The 16,561-nt window shown below is 44.5% G+C and overlaps 1 protein-coding gene across 1 annotated transcript in view; it reads left to right on the top strand.

Moving 5' to 3' along the window:
- LOC144144511 (uncharacterized) overlaps window positions 1-16,561 on the top strand; it is a 78,408-nt gene that overhangs the window by 16,802 nt on the left and 45,045 nt on the right. The window contains exons 3-6 of the mRNA XM_077675989.1: window positions 1,402-1,490; window positions 5,155-5,225; window positions 9,323-9,394; window positions 11,976-12,056. Of these exons, the coding sequence (XP_077532115.1) occupies window positions 1,402-1,490; window positions 5,155-5,225; window positions 9,323-9,394; window positions 11,976-12,056 (313 nt within the window). The remainder of the gene's footprint in view (window positions 1-1,401; window positions 1,491-5,154; window positions 5,226-9,322; window positions 9,395-11,975; window positions 12,057-16,561) is intronic.

Genomic DNA, 16,561 nt, shown 5'->3' on the forward strand with positions numbered 1-16,561 from the left:
CCGCAGTAACAATGGCAGTTACTTCGGCGAAGGCTCATCTTCTAGCCTTTTCTACGTGGGTAAACATTTGTTTGTGCAAGCGTTCGCTAGATTACTTTGACCGGGATAATTGGAGATTAATGACAGAAGCCTTTGCCCTGCTGTGGCCGTAGATAGGGTGGTCATGAGGTGGTACTGTTGCTTTTTTGTAAAAGAGGTAAATCCTCACCCACATCGCCATGCTGGCCTTGAGTGCAACTGGACGTCGCTTTCACCTCTCAAGCATAGAGTTTTTTATAAGGTAAATCGCTGTGACCTTGAAGGCGATTCTCTTTTTTTTTCATTTAGAAGTGAGCCTTCGGGAAGGTGAGCAGATGTAGCTTGAAGGAGCTAGTAGCCTTTAAAGGATGGCTGGATCATGCTTAAAGGTATAGAGAAGTGAACATGTTGGAAATTTACTTGTGGCTGTAAGGGACAGCTTAGCCCATGTGTTCTCTTATTTACATATCTTGTTGAAGTTGCTGTAAAAGACGCGTATGTACAACCCGCCCCTAAACGACGTGTCAGAGTGAACCACCGTGATGCAATAAGGAATTATTGCGCTCGTCTGGACGGAGGCAAACATTCCTATATTTGTCTTAGAAATGTGGAGCAGTCTTCCAGAGTACCATAAGCTAAGGCAAGCTGAATGTTAGAGAGTTTGGGTTCTCGGTATGATTGCATTACCGGAAACACCAAACCTGATGTTTTTATGATGTATATGGTTTTCTTCTTATGCTCCTACCTTTAGGGACCCACAAGTGAGGATTACGTATAAATAACTTAAACGCGGATAAATAAATAAATAAATAAATAAATAAATAAATAAATAAATAAATAAATAAATAAATAAATAAATAAATACACAGGCTTTGTGCGCTCTGTTTAAAGGGTGAATAAGAATGGATCATGTGACCAATCCTATAAATTTAACCATGCACAAACTTGCCTGCATGTCGTCGCAGCCGAGTTCACCAAATAGTCAGGCAAGGGAGGCTGTGGAACCTGTTCTGTCGGAAGTTCTTTTATAGTTCAAAAGAGCTGTTAAACTGTTCGAACAATTGAGAAAATGGCTTGAGTGTTATGGCCTTGAATATGGTAAAAGAATTCGCAAATGTTCGCAACTTACTTCGGTGCCTCTTTATTGTTTATATTTCGCAGGTGCATGATGGTTTAATTATACACAGCTATTGAAAGACTCAATGTAATAACGCTGTACGATGACGTTCCGAATGAAAAATTCACGGCACAAATACCGACATTTTAATAGCATGTGTCACTTGAAAAATTAAACGATAAAAACCCAAGTTTGGTCTTTTTTATTCCATATTATGAAGGAAGTGGATTTCTGACGCAATAAATTTAATGTGGTCTTCACTCCAGTGCTAGTTCGAAAGATGAAAATTGGATTCCCTGCTTCCGTTTGCGGCTGGATTTCGACCGGTATCGGCTGTTGGTGATAGGCGTAGCATGTAAGTATCCTGATACAAAGAAGGCATTTTTATACCGAAACTAAGTACATGGTGTTCAAATTTTCTTCTTATGACATTAAAAGGGCGAGGTGCACCACACATACCATTTGCAAAGCCGAAACTTGTAAATGATAGGCATTCCGAATGTGAATGAAAGTGCGTATTTTATATCTGCAAAGTGTTGAGAAAGAGTGAGAGGGAAGTCTGTTGAGTGTAGGAGGGGGCGAGGGATTGAGCAACAACAACTGGTTTTTGCTGACGCAGGATAAAAGCGCATTAACGTCACCGGGATAACGCATTATATTCTGGCGGGTCAATCACTGTTAGTGCCAAACATACAATCAGTGCCGTGCCGCTGGTGGAAGAGGAGGAAAACGACCACGCTCGGCTCCGAACTCACGCTGCTGGTTGCCTCAACGCTTTCCAGCTTATCCTGCCTTGCAAATAGTTTGAATATGTACCTCCTTGCCACTTAACAATTTTCATTGTGCCATCTCGACTACTGCATTGAGTAATGACGACACTCTCTTTTATTGGGGATATGCAGAATAAAAGCTTAAGGTAGAAGTTTTTAAGCAGAAAGCAGTCGTGGAAACAGCATAGGATTTCGTCGGCGTAAGTGAGATTGTTCGAAGAAAGGGGAGGCCGTTAACTCGATGGAGGGAAGAAATAAGAAAATTCGGAGGCAAAGTAAGGACTCGGGCAGCGTGGGACCGGAGTGGTTGGAGGTCAGTGGGAGACGCCTTCGATCGTCCTGCTGTGAACTTAAGTAGGCTGTTGTTGGTTAGGACAACGACGTGTGAGAGGGTTGCTACCGTGGCTACCATAACGACTTGGAAATGTCACTTTTAAGTAGCACAACCTAATGCATGAAATTTCTGTTCACTATATCACGAAATCGTTGAGCTTAAATCTGCATTCCGGAGCACACTTAAGGCGTGTTTGAAGCGGTGTCCGTGGTACGTATTGCACTATGTAGTTGCATTAAAAAATCTCCAGCAGATGAACGTAATTGTTACGTATTTATGTGATATAAAACGTTTCTGCAATTGAATTCATAGGCATCAAATATAGCCTTGTAGCCCAAAAGAAAACAATTGAAATCATTTAGCTTGATATTGTGTTCTATTCCTTTGCATAGCTGTAGAAACAGTGAGCACGTGGATGTAGAAACAGTAAATATTGTTTGTCTGCTTAGTTTGTGTTGAGCAACTGGACGACACGGACGTATTCAGAGGTCAAATATTTGGCCATAGCAACGAGTGCTGGCTCCGAAATGTCACAGCTAAAGGAGGAGGAATGAACTTTTCTAGAATAAAGGAACTGCGCCTAGTTTGTAGGGTCTGAAGCTTGAGACCCCTGCGGATGTCGCTGCTGTCATGGCCTGGTCAACTTGCAGAAGCTGATGCTCATGTCACGAGCTGGTCAGTTATCTCTTAACTACTGGTAGAAAGGACTGCGAAATACATCTGTTACAGGCATTCTGGCAATGAAAAGCTACAGGCAAAAAGCTCAAAACCCCCAAGACGACATTACGAGATGATTGTGACCCAATGCACAAAATCCACACTCTCAATCAATTTGAGGTTCCCGCTGCACATGTGCGATGGACATGAAATTTTCATGAAAATTTTCTCGAACTGTCACAACGTATGCTGACCGGTAATTTTACTGCATTCGCGGAAACTGGAACATGCGTCGCGTTTCCGTGTCGCTTGTTCCTTTCACAATGTGTGTCAGAAACAACGAACACGTGCCCATGTGAATGCCATGGTAAAGTGGGCGTGGTATATTAGCTCCACGGCTTTGAATAGGGTGCTTTTAAGGTAGGCGAACAGACAACGAACTGGTTCCAGCCTTTTTACCGCTTTATATAGGGGTGCTCTGCAGAGCGGATGGGAAAGTCAACAATGGCGAGGAAGAAACCCTTCGACTCTGCATACACCGGTGACGAGGGCCTGGCCGTCTGATGGCCGGCTTTCTCTGACGAGAGCAGGAAGAATGAGGCAAAGCCTTGAATTAAAGAACAAACAAAGAGAGGCATCATATATTCAACAGGCGAGTAACGGCGCTGGCACGAGACTATGAACACTGATGAGAGGTAACTACAAACACTACAAGAGCGACACAGGTAAAGTTACTGAAGTGATACAAATGAGGAGAACTAAGAAGATGAATTTGAAAAAGCAGAGGAATTAATTAAAAGCATGAATAGTTTGTTGCATATGTAAGACACGGAGTCCCACGATCACCCACCGGGCCGCATGATGCACCGCTGTGCGATGGCAAGTGGCTACCTATGAAACGTTGCTTCGGAGACAGCAAGGCCGTCCGGGGATGAACACAGAGATTCAAGACCCCTGGAGCACGTTGGGGTCTTCAAAGACGCGGATTGCCAATAACGATGCACGCAGGAACAAACGCGACCGTGACAACACGACATCACGACCACCGTGACATCACGATTGCTGCATTGAGGTGAATGTAAAACTTTCCTTCGCAGACGCTGCTGTGCGTCTGCAAGGCCAGTAAATTCATAGTCGCGCTGACGAGGAGAGACACAACACAAAGCGCCCGCTGCGCATGGGCTGGCTTACTTCCTTGTTTCCCTCTTGTCGAATCGTCCGCCGCTCAACAATCGTAAATGGGTGAAGGTCAGAGCACGAGGACGCGAGTTCGACTCCCGGTCGCGGCGGCCGCTTTTCTGATGGAGGCGAAAATCAATAGCACCCGTGTGTACGAGATTTCGGCGCACGTTAAAGATCCCTAGGTGGTCAAAATTAATTCGGAGCACTCCACTATACGACGCTCCTCATCGCCTGCGTTGCGTCGGCTCTTTAGACCCTACAATCAAATGGGTAAAGGTATTCCGGCTTCGATAATACCGTCCAAGTTTCTGAGTACCGCAGAACTGCGGGGATTTTATTTTGGTATTTACTTTGGGCGCGGTCGCGCGTCAATCTGCTGCGTCTCCTGTTCGCGCCGGCGACCGAGCGACGAGTCATACGCGCCCGGTTTGAAGATATTCTTGAAGCCTCTCAGGGAGAATAGAAAGAAAAAAAAATACCATGAATTGAGCGTGTGTACAACGTTAATAACAATGTTGCACAATAATTACTGACGCTCTATGGCAATACTGTGAAGTTCTAAAACAATAGTAGATGCTGTACGCGCGCGAACCTGTGGCAAGCACAGACTGGCCTCGTACGAACGCCCTGAACAATGAACAGTATATGCAGTGTGCAAGGCACATTCTAGCGACGTAAGATATATTGTGCGGGCAAAATGACAAGTAGTAAACTGGAGGTTCACGCTACCAGTAAAATGCACGCTTCGTCCGCTGGGGGCACGAACTTGAAAAGCTGTGATACTCAACGCTAGCTAAATTTATTAAAAGCACACTTCTAGCATTTTAGAAAGTAGAACAAAGTTATATGTTCACTAGATAAAACAATCGCTGTAGCGTAATGCGTTTTCATTCAAGGTGGTTAGGTGGAGCGACCAATGTGAGTGCAGTGAACGCGCTTCGTTGTATTGTGTTCCCATTTAGCTAATGAACGAAGGAACACAACGCGTACACTTTTTTCTATTTCGTGTGAACAAGTATAAATAGAAGTTTGGGAAATTTGTTTTTTTTTTTGCTGAACGCAATTGTTTTTATCAGTTTTGCAGCTATGTGCAAGGGGTGCGGCACGCAATTACTGCCATGTCAATCGAACAACGTTTACGGCACTGGTGAGTAAATTTAGCTATTTGCTTGTTAGTTTGTAGCAAAATAGAAGATTTCGTCGAAAGGGGTCATGGTTTGGGCCTGTTGGTGATGCATAATTGGAACTGAAAGCGCAAATTAGACACGGACGGCAAATTAGACACGGTCCTGTTGTCCCCTTTCTTTGTCCGTGTCTAATTTGCGCTTTCAGTTCCAATTTCGTCGACCTTCAGAAAGCTACTCCCTGAGAAACTAAGCAGTTCGCATCATAGGTAGTAAATGATTACGTGAAAGCACCAATTACTCCATCACAAACATAAAGCTTTTAAAATTTTACAGCTCTTCAAAAATAATTGTTCAATTACAAAAAAGAATTTTCTTAAAAAACTGGGAAAACAAGAAAAAAATGGTCGTAGGAAGCATAAAGCGTCCAACTGAAGTCCAGTAAAAATTACCAGGTATATAATCTGTGTAATAATCATTTGTTTGTGATATTCTACAGCCAAATGCTACGCACATTGAAATTGCTTCTAGAAAACATTCGGCCTGATACATCTCAACACCCCAACAAAACTGTTGAAAGAAGTCGAACATTCCGCGATATCAGCGCATGATGGTTTACTCGAAATAAACGTTCTAACCTAACTCTATATTGTTACAAGATTTTGCGAAAGAGCACACCGTCATCTTTTTTAAGTTGTGGGGAACGTATCGGCTTAACGTCGGTTACTTTCTTAATTTTCTGTTACTTTTCTGCTTCCTACTTTTATGGGCAACTTCTAGCTTAGGTGCGCTGTGTTAAGCTCTATGGAGTGTTTGTACTCTGCCATCTGTAAACACGAGAAGTTATCTCTTCACGTTCTTTCCTTCCTCCGCCTACCCCCACACGGAGCGTTGGCCTCTTCCCTTTAATTAACTTACCTTCATTAATTTTGCACAAGCCTTCTCTGACGAGCGTTGTAGCTTCACTGCATTTGCCTACGTTGCGGGCACCAACTTAACCGCGTGGCTGCTCAGCAGCGCGTCTGGTAAAGATCGTGCCCAATCAACAGCGTGATCGCTTGCCCTTCACGGCGGTGACTTTTAACTGTTATATCATTAGCGACGTGTAGGCTATGTCGAATATCCCATGTTCTACATGATGGTTAGCAGAGGCAAGAAATAAGTCGCGAGAAACAGTCTGCAGTCACCAAGGGTTTCAAAAAAATACCCGACGGAACAATCGAAGCTCTGCAGCCACTAATGCTTCATTGGTCAACGCAACGTCTCCCCCTACGCAAATCAGCTCAATGGACAACGTAACTGACACATCCCCCCCCCAATAAAATATCCAGAATGTCACGCCTCAGCCGCTTGTGTGACAGATATTCGCATGGTTTATTACTGAACAGGTTGTAATTCTGCACATGTTGTATTTCGTGCTGGAGAGGCATATCTGCTTTAAAGTGACGGCGATGCACCTGCTCGTTGACATGTTTGCTATTCATTCTCGGGGATTTCTTATTCGTCGTAAATTTTTGTGCAATGAACACCGCTTGTAGTCCCCTTCAAAGTGACTGCCTCTAAAAATTAACCATAGATGCTGTTCGTATTGCGTTTTGTGTTTTGCAAAACATGCATGTGTGCGCATTTCTTGGTAGAGGCATTTAATATCAGCAGTAGGCTATGATCGCTGACTTTGATCAGGCCTTAAATCCGCGCGCGTAAAAAACGGGTTTGCCGGGGTAAAAAAAAGCCAAGCAAGGGAACATATACTTTATGGAGTTATCCGTTATCCGTTGCGGACAGATAATGTTTCCCTTTTAGCGCAACTTGATTTGGAAACAAACTTGGGTGACTTCATAATTTCCACAAGGTTAGGAGAACCAGGTGGAACAAATGGGAGGAACTTAATTCTCCGTACATGAGGTGACGTTCGGTAAATAGAAAGAAAAATTATACCGACTTTGTTAACGTGAAGTGCCGGCGGGCTTAAAGGGACACTGAAGTGATTTGTAAACATTGCTGGATTACTAGCGCAAATTGCTGTCTGTAGTCTCCAGGCCATGTTTCGACAGCTCTCGCTGTGTTTAAGAGACTTTATTCAGTCGAAACATCAACTAGAAAATACTGTCCTCCTTCGTGTATCCTCTTTGCCGATTTCGCATGACGTTTTGTATGACGTCAGGACAAGATGGCTCGGCTTGACTGCGCTACTGCACGGCTCGCCGACCCTCCGACCCTCCGACAGCTCGCCGACCCTCCGACCCTCCAGCGTTTAGTCGGCCGGTCCCCCGCGGGTCGTCGCTGTTCATTCGCTCATTGTAAACTAAACCACCAGACGTTTGTGCCTGGAACAATGTGCCCCTAGTTGGTTAGTTTGTAGGCTGTATCATGGTCTAAGTCCAGGTCACTCGACACAGGAGCACATACGACGCTTCTCCGACAGTAGGCAAATCTAACGCCAATTCATGGCGGGAGAAGGGTCAGCGAAGTTAAATAGGTACAAAGACATTATAATCAGCCGAAAATGTTGTTGTACAGCGTGAGGGAAGCACTTTTTGCTTTGGGTGAACTAGCACAGAGGAGAGCAGCAACACAACACATTTGCGAATCGGTTTTCTGCCTAAGGAGTGCAATCGCTAGATGTGAGATATTTGTTTGGAATTTGGGGTGCGCTCACTGCGGGAGCGTCATTGAATAAATAGTTATCTAAGCGGCTTGGAATGCGCAAACTAAATAAAAAATTACTCCCACCTCCCCTCGCGGGAACCCCTGTGTAGATGCGACGCATAGGGGGTTCCGTTGTTGTTTCCGTTAGGTTGAGTCTCCCACCGCGTAAAACGTGCCGTGAACCCCCTGCCGCGGCTATGACGCAACACAATTCAACACAATCCACTTTAATCCAATCTAATCCAAACCCAATCCAATCCAATCCAATCCAAATCCAATTCAATCCAATCCAATCCAAGCCAATCCAATCGAATCCAATCTAATGCCCCTCGCGAGAGAGTGTTCGCTATCGGAGAGGAGAGGGGGTGAGCGGTGGAGAGCGCACCTCGCACAGCGAGGAGAATGGGGGAGGGGTGTGGACGGACAACGACAACGCCGTATGGAGGGACAAGGCGAGTGAATGAGATGACGTCGCATCTAAAATTTAAACAGGCTATACAATATATAGTTTATATTGCCGTTGCCGGCAGCGCTGGCTTTTGGCCGAGTGGTCTGGAGCTTCAGGTACATTGTTCTGCAAATCGCAAGTTTGAACCCGTACGACAATTTTTAGGTTGATTTGTCTGTTTTGGGTGATGGTTTTTATTGTGAATGCACCATTTTCCCGCTTTAACGTTCATTAGTTCACGAGCAACTTCGCAGAATGCATGCAGACTGACACTGACGCGCTGGCGAGTTCTTCTTGGCGTGGTATTGCCATTAGCACCAACTGCTCGCGGGCACAGTCGTGAATAAGCCAACCCTTCGCTAGTGTGAACACGCCTCCTAAGGTAGAGGCACGAGACAGGCAAGGTCCAAATGTGCGGGAAAAGCGCATCGCATTTGAGCGTCTCTGATGATGGGGAGGGCGTCATCCAGTGCATACGCCTCGGCTATTGATCGTTACGATTTCAAGTCGTGCTGGCAGCCTTATCTGAGGCATTTTACAGTCAACAACAGCGGAGAAGCGCGGTATGACGATTACTGAGATATCGAGAATGCCAAGCCAATGATAACGCGTGATGCAAGGTATGTTGTTTCACAGAACTGAAACTGAATCTGATTTGAATTGTAATCTTGGGCATCGTTCAGTCACATTGCATCTTGTGGGGACGTTACGGCTTTAGTTAATGTGGCCGCGGCAGACCGCGCATGGTAGTTTTGCTTCTTTCAGGCTTTATAAAAGAAATATCGCATTATCGACCGGATAAACCATGAAAACTGCGTTTCTTTGCACCAGTCTTCGCAATGCAAGCAAACTCAGAAGCTTTACAAATTTCCTGCCGTGTCCCTTTAAAGATTGCTATCAGTGGGTCTTACAGCACACAATATTTTTTAGTGCTATCAAACAAAATTCGGCACACCATTGTCGGGTTCTGTACCTTCGGCGTGTAACAAGCGTGTCCCCCATTTCGTTTCCTTTCTTGAGTAGGACAATTCCACGTGCCTCCCTACATATTATGAAGATATTGGCCAGCCCACGGAGAAATGCTTCACTGAAGTGGTAAGTAAAGAGTTGTGTGCCAAGGCATATTCAAGCAAGAAGAATATTTATTTGATCTTCTGCATCAAGGTCCCGTGCGAAGTGTGCAGTCATATACAATCATTTTTATAGTATTCGTACTCACGTTACTTTCGAAACTTCTCTCAATGGGAAGTTGAGACGGGGTAGCGTTGCTTTCTTTGCTTCTTGCAAATAGTCAACAAGATGAAAACTCCTGTTGAGAGCGTTTTTACACGATGTTGAAGACAAAATATCGCAACTGTCTTGTAAATAATTTGTAATTATATTATCGTATGTGCATAACGTCAGTAGTCGTTTTCCCTTCTATGCAACAATATTTAAAAAGAATTAGTCATTCTTAAATAGGGGAATGGGTTGATGAACACCACAGCCAGTATTCAATACTGCTACAACAAACTACAGCTACTAGTCGTACACACTTGCCAGCCTCAGCTCCTGGTTTTCGTACTGAAACAGCCGTTACTGAAACAGCCGCGCAGACAAACGGAAGATATAGGCAGCACGTCATGGTTGCGACTGTCAAAGAGGAACCCAAACAGCAACTTAGTCCTTCAGCTTCACTACAACGCACAGGAGTGGCCACTCCACGCATCCAACAAAGCTAATTGGACAAATGATAGCGATGTACATACAATTTCACTAAAAAATGTAATCTTCTCTGTTACACTGCTCAACACAGAACGCCATACTTGCACTTAGTCGTTGCACAGCGAAGGTTAAACTTCTGATCCAAGTCGTGTGCTCGGCATCATCATTTGCTGAAATATTGTAGTGGGTTTTTGGTAAAATTGTCTGTCGAGTACACTGTGGAGAGTGTGAAGTACAGGATTGTCTTAGAGTGAATAGTTGACTGAGTGTTCCGAAGAATATAAAGGGGAAGACACAAAAACACTGTAATAATCGCACAGCAAAGAATACGGCATACCTCCGCAGTTTCGCATTAAAACAATGCCGTTAATGTTTTAGTGCGAAGCGGGAAGACATTTTTGCAAATTATAAGGTTTATAAGGCTGACATAGTGTTGTCTACAGTGTGTTTCATGTAACTTGGATCATGCGTAAACATTACAATTGTGGTAAGTTAGAGCAATAAAATGTGTAATAAACCTTCTCATTGGTATAAATGATGTTACCCCAGTTCAAGATTTGAATAAATGACTAAATAACGGAGGAATTTTTTTTCGAGCGTAATAATGAGGATACATTTTGAAATGAAGAAGTTATTGAGTGCCTAAAAATATTCGTAGAAGTGAAGTGCAACCAGAATAGAGAAGCCCATTGAAGTGGTCACGCTTGAATTGTATGCTCAACCTTCCGATTATTCGACATGCGCTTTATTTAGAGTGCTAAAATACAGTTGTGGGGTAAAGAAGTTTTTTAGGGCGACACTTGGTATTTTTACGATGGTCTACAGGTTCGCAATTTAAACTGTACAGAGGTTAAAGGTGTGTACTAGGACGTAGTTCATAATATCAAAATCTGAGACCAAGATGGCGTGGCCCACCCGCGTGTGGATGAATAATAATTACTACATTCGTGGCAAACTACCATTTACGATTTCAAGTCGTCATGAAGGTTACATAAAACAGGGCGTATAAGTAGATGCTAGGCGCAGATTTTATAAGTGCCGACTCCAGTGAAACATATTCCATGCAATCACTTTATACATGTCTTAAAGATAAAAAAAATATTACTAGTACTTTCATTAAACTCAGCAGCTACGAAAAAATTGGTTTCGACAGGCATGTTATAACTAGGGACGACATGACCTGTCTATTCAAGCATAACTAAGGGTCTTTTTTTTACTTTGGGTTAAGTGCAAAAGGGGGCATTGTATTTTGTGTGTTAGGGTTAATGGGCTCGGGGTTATAGCATTTATGTCTTGATAAATTATGTCATCTGGTGAGAATTACACAGGCGAATGGGGTGGAGAATAAAAACATATAGTTAAACTATTGGCGTCAAAGCGCAATTTTCTATATTGGAATTCCCAACCAGTTAATGTCAAGGGTGTCAAAAAAAAAACTGTGGTGACCTCATAGTGGTGTTGACTTTTTATAGATACAAGTGTTTAAAGAACCTTGCAGCACGTCCGATAAACGCCGTCACTCTTGCCTTCCTGCATTGGAAGCACTGCAAAAACTACGGTTGCCACCACCACATAGTGGCACGGCTTGATTGGGTGGTCGCAGAAGATGCGGCTTCAGCTTTCTTTTGCTTTTGTTGCGATTTTACTAAAGGGGCTATCGAATGCGTTTAATGCTGGGACTGAAACGAAGCCATAAAATAGCCGCGAATTCGCACGCGTGACGTCAATCGGGGGCGCAAACAACGGCAAGATCGCGAAACAGAGCAAAGTCTCTTGGGCAAGTTTCTAAGCTATCAATTTTTCGCTAAGGTGCTTCGGGACCCTTATTTACTGGATGCGCTTCTTGACAACGCTCTGAAAGCGTCTCGCAATTGGAAGAAAAGTCGAAAGTGTTTCAGGGTCCATGTAAGTGATCCCTGCTTTCATTGGCGAAGTTACCAGAACTGTTTTTCTGCCTCACTTTTTTTTTCAGAAAGTCCTATTATCATGCTTGTGTTTAGAAAACACCGGACATCCTCCAGGGACTCGCGTGGGTAATGGTCGCTACTGCCTGGTACGAAAATTTGTATTTTTCCTTTTTCTCCGCTTCCGCTTATGCATTTCAGAAGTAATATTGCAGTAATGAACAAGTGTGCAAGTTTTGTTACTTTGTCATGGTGTGATATCGGCTAGGCGCGTTATTTGCATTTTTATGCGTTAACTGTGTACTTGCTCCGTTTTTAAACTGGCCGTGGTGTCCTCCTGTTTGCTTACGTTACGCATATTGGCCGCAAAGTACAAGCCATTACATGACGCGGGCTATTAAATCGTCTCAATAGGCGTTATTAGAGTTACATAGCAAGACTTGAAGACCAACTGCTATCAAATTTTTGACAACTTTAAAGTATTGCATTTAATGGTAGACAAAAAAAAAGTGCGAAATTCAAAATACTGCATGTCAAACAGGAACGCGCACGATGCAGACGACTCGCGGAGGTTCAGCGTTTTCGATACTTTTTTCAGTTTCTGAACTGCGCCTTCCAAAGCGGGCGCGACTTTACCCTAGGCGCTGAGAGGGCGCTCCGGTCGCGACTCGCGAGTGTTCGCTGTGTCGGCGGCTGCGGCGGCGTCTACGGCGGCAGTGTTGACGGCGTGCGCGGCCGGTCCGCTGGCTCAGAGATGGGACCGCGGTGTAGATGCGTGTCTGATCTACGAGTTTCTTCTTCTCGCTTGCGTTTGTCTTCACCCTTGCGCGAGAAATTTCTTTCATGTGCTAGGCTGGGTGCAGGGCCGACTTGCTTAATTCGCAGTCGGCTGTACTAGAACCACTAAATAAGCTACGCTTCAGAGGAACGTCACTAGGGCGCGACGGCAGCCATTTTGGTGCCAGTCGTCAGCGTTGCCAGTTTCAGGCACCCAGTTGCAGCAGACCTTGACAGTCGGCATTTGTCTGGGCGCCGCTTGGCAACCATGACATCTGTGTTTATTTTTCGAGATGCGCGCCGGCGCAACTCAGCCGACACAGCAGGGTCAGGGTGAGTTGCGCTGTAGCCACTAGTTATCCTACGCTTTTCTAGTGGCTGTTGGTTTCGCTAGGCCACAAGAGTTTCACTGCATGTGTGATCCGACTACCATGATTTATGGTTTGTTAGTTATCGCATGGTAAAAATTAATGGTTGAGCAAGCGATTACATTCCACGGACGTTTTACGAGCGGCGTTTTGTTTTGTGTCAACTTTGTAGCTGTTTTGCATAACAACGAGGCGGTCCTTTAGTGGCCATTTCAACTAAGGCATGATAGCAAGCCTGTACTTGTAGCGACCGTGCACCGTACGAAAGTTGATTGGCAACGATACCGATGGAAATGTGTATTTTTGTGCATACTTGTCAAACGTAGAGTCACTATATTTCTATCATATCGTAGCTTATTCAGTGTCTGAAATCAAACGAAACGGAAACATCATAGCCTTACAGTGCTTGGTTTGCCCTTTAAATGCACGCATTCGCGGTGAGCGTCTCGCTAGAGCCACTAGATAAGCTTATTTAAAGGCTTCAGGTTTCGCCATGACCACAAGACGTGAAACACACCGCTGAAGGCGATACTGACACAAGTCAACACCACTCCGCCAATAGTGAAAGCAAATCAGATTTTGCAAGTGGTCATCACTTATTCGGAAACAACTACTTGATTAACAAGGCCATCTTCAGCAGAAAAATAAATGGGCCCGCATTATTATTGCCATTCGAATGAAATGCCTCATTTCTGCAGCGTTTCCAACAAAAGGACACACAAACAACTAATCAACACAAGAAACATGCATGACTGAAATCTTTATTTTAAAATATGCACAATGATGCATTAATCACAAGTCACAATGGCAATGAAATGTTTCTTAGAGTGGTATGCGGGGCAGCATAAACCGGGGTCCTGAGTAACACCTAAGGTTATGTAGCAAACAGGTTTAGTTGTACGACAGGTATTATTTTTTAAATCTAATCGCAGACAAACTTACTTTGGGTTTCCAGGATGCTAGCTTTTGGTCACACTTGACAACAACACTTGCAGTTTATTGAAAAAGAGTGTGCTGGAAACCGTGATTAAAATGCATTGTAGAGCCCCTGAATGTGGTTTGATTAGTTTGCTGCTAACGCGAAATACGAGAATTGTGTAGAAATTGATTATTTAAACCCCGCCTCCCCCTTTTCAGTCAGTTCAAGCAGCCAGTTTATTACAATTATTACAATTCGATTTGGCCTTTAAAAATTACGAGCAGGGTCCCCTACCCCAACTCCAGGAAAGACTCGAAGCCAGAAAACTTCCAATCACTACATTTCCTGTGGGCTACTTTATGTCAATGGCATTTAATTCTGGTGCTTGTACGCAATGCAAGCTGAATCACTTCTGCTCCGGGCTGACACCGCATCACTTGAACATTGCAGGCGTTTCCCACCTTCCGGCCGGTTCAAACAGCCAAGTACAGAGCAGCGCGGCATCGCTACTATGTCTTGGCCATAAAAACTCACTCCCAACACATCACACAGTCGCAATGCAGCCCGAAAATCACAATTTATCCAAGAACGCGCACACGCGGCAACACGGTGGCACCAAAATATCAACGCCCATTACTGTCGCGGGGTGAACAAATGTCACGTGATGCGGGTCGACCAATGGCCGCTGCCGGCGGCAAAAAACAATGAAAGAAAAAAGAGCCGATACTCTGAAAACTTCATCTAGTGGCTCTATGCTGTACGATATTTTCCAGCCCACTTTAGCCGCAGTGATGCTTGTGACTAGGCTGGGCACATGCATCGTGCATGGGGCACATGCCCTTTACAAAATGTACACTGTGAGGAGGAGGACGGAATGTGAATTGCTCCTCATGCTAAAGAACTATTATTAAAACAAAACAAACTAGTGAAAAAAATTCATAATGCTAACAATACAACCAGAAAACATGCAATTCAAATCTTAATACAAAACTTCCTAATTTATCCAGGATTTTGGGTTAGCTTTAACCCGGCGGAACAATTTGATTTCTTTGAAACTACAAAGGATACGCCGATATCTTTTATCAAGAAAGCATGCAGTTGCAGCCCTTGGCTATCAGGAAATATACTTCGTTCTGTAACGAAATTGCGCGATTGGCATGGCGAGCGAAATCGTGTGCCCACTTGGCAGATATACTGGTACGTGAAAATTCATTTAAAATAATGTCGTTCTTATTGGTATTTTATCCCCCGCTAAAAATCACTGGGCGTACGTACACTTCCTTGCATAATAGCTCCGTCCGTTTCAAATAAATCACGAACTGGAATAGCACGGCAACAACGTCGAGCAACTTCCGAGAACAGTTATTTCTTTACGAGTACGCAGCCAGAGCTAGCTGGTCACAACCCGAGGTGCCGGGGCGGAACGGTACGGGAGGGCCGGCATTTGCATGAGGGCGAAGGAGACCAACAGGGAAAAAAAATCACGTGACCACCAACCCTACGCAACGTGTTACGCCACGTATTTTTTTTTTCCTGAGTGTTGTAATACTTTTTTGCCATTCTTTTCTCTCTCTCTCTCGCGCGCGCTGTGTTTGCACGGCGTTGCACGCGCGCTTCGGCAAGTCGACGTTCTCATGTGGTGCTGATTATTCTTCTCCGTGCCCAGGGTCGTAGCCAGACATTTTTTTCGGAAGAGGGGGGCGTTATGGATTTTGGGAAGGGGGTAGTTTTGCTGAAAACAACAGTAAGTATCGCTTACGTGCTGCCTGGAAAAAGATTTTGGGAGTGGTTAGAACCCCTTACCCCCCCACCCCTCACCCCCCTCTGGGTACGGCCCTGTCCGTGCCTGACCTAGGTTTAAGCGCACCGAGCTTTTCTTGCGCGCTGACATCCCAGCGGTCCCATGCGGTTTCTGTTATGCTTTCCTTCCGAGCGTGGGTGCCCGCACACATCTGGTAATTGCGTACATTCTTGGAAGCAAACCACTACGATAAACAGAAGGCAATAAATTTTTTTTGCCCCTTGTAGTGGTTCTTCCGAGTCCACTCCTCCATAAGAGCATATACCTAGTATACGCGTTCTCCAGTAGGCTGGGTAATTGCGTGTCTACATGTTTCTTCCTTTCGTTTGCAATGCGTTTGTTTTTTACCCCTGTGCGCGAAACTTGCCCTTTCAGTGCGTTCAGTTTGTGACGCTATTGAACAGTGCCGATTTCATCTAGGATTTCGTTGACTCCGTCAATACGCTGTGTTTTCTTTGATGAGCCTGGCTTCCCGAAATGTCAACGTGCTCTGCACCTGGCTGTACGAGCAGATACAGAATTATCAACACTCAGAAGCGTCACTTTTTAGCGCCGCCATCGGATCCATATTTCCCCGCGCGGTCAAAGAGCGAAGGAAAACGCGCAAGGTATGTGGACTTCATTATCTAGGAAACGACGTTGCGAAGATGTATAGGTATCATTAACGTGAAGTCGCCGAAATTGACTGGGCTTACACTGAAGGAAGGTGCAGTTTCCGTTAACTTTCCCAACTTTCCCAGCAAGTTAATTTCTTGAGGAAGCAGACTCGGCGGCGATCTCCGAATAAGA

The sequence above is a fragment of the Haemaphysalis longicornis genome, unplaced genomic scaffold (genome assembly GCF_048455015.1).
Source record: "Haemaphysalis longicornis isolate Haplotype H1 unplaced genomic scaffold, Haemaphysalis longicornis Haplotype H1 scaffold_7, whole genome shotgun sequence".
NCBI classification, from domain to species: domain Eukaryota; kingdom Metazoa; phylum Arthropoda; class Arachnida; order Ixodida; family Ixodidae; genus Haemaphysalis; species Haemaphysalis longicornis.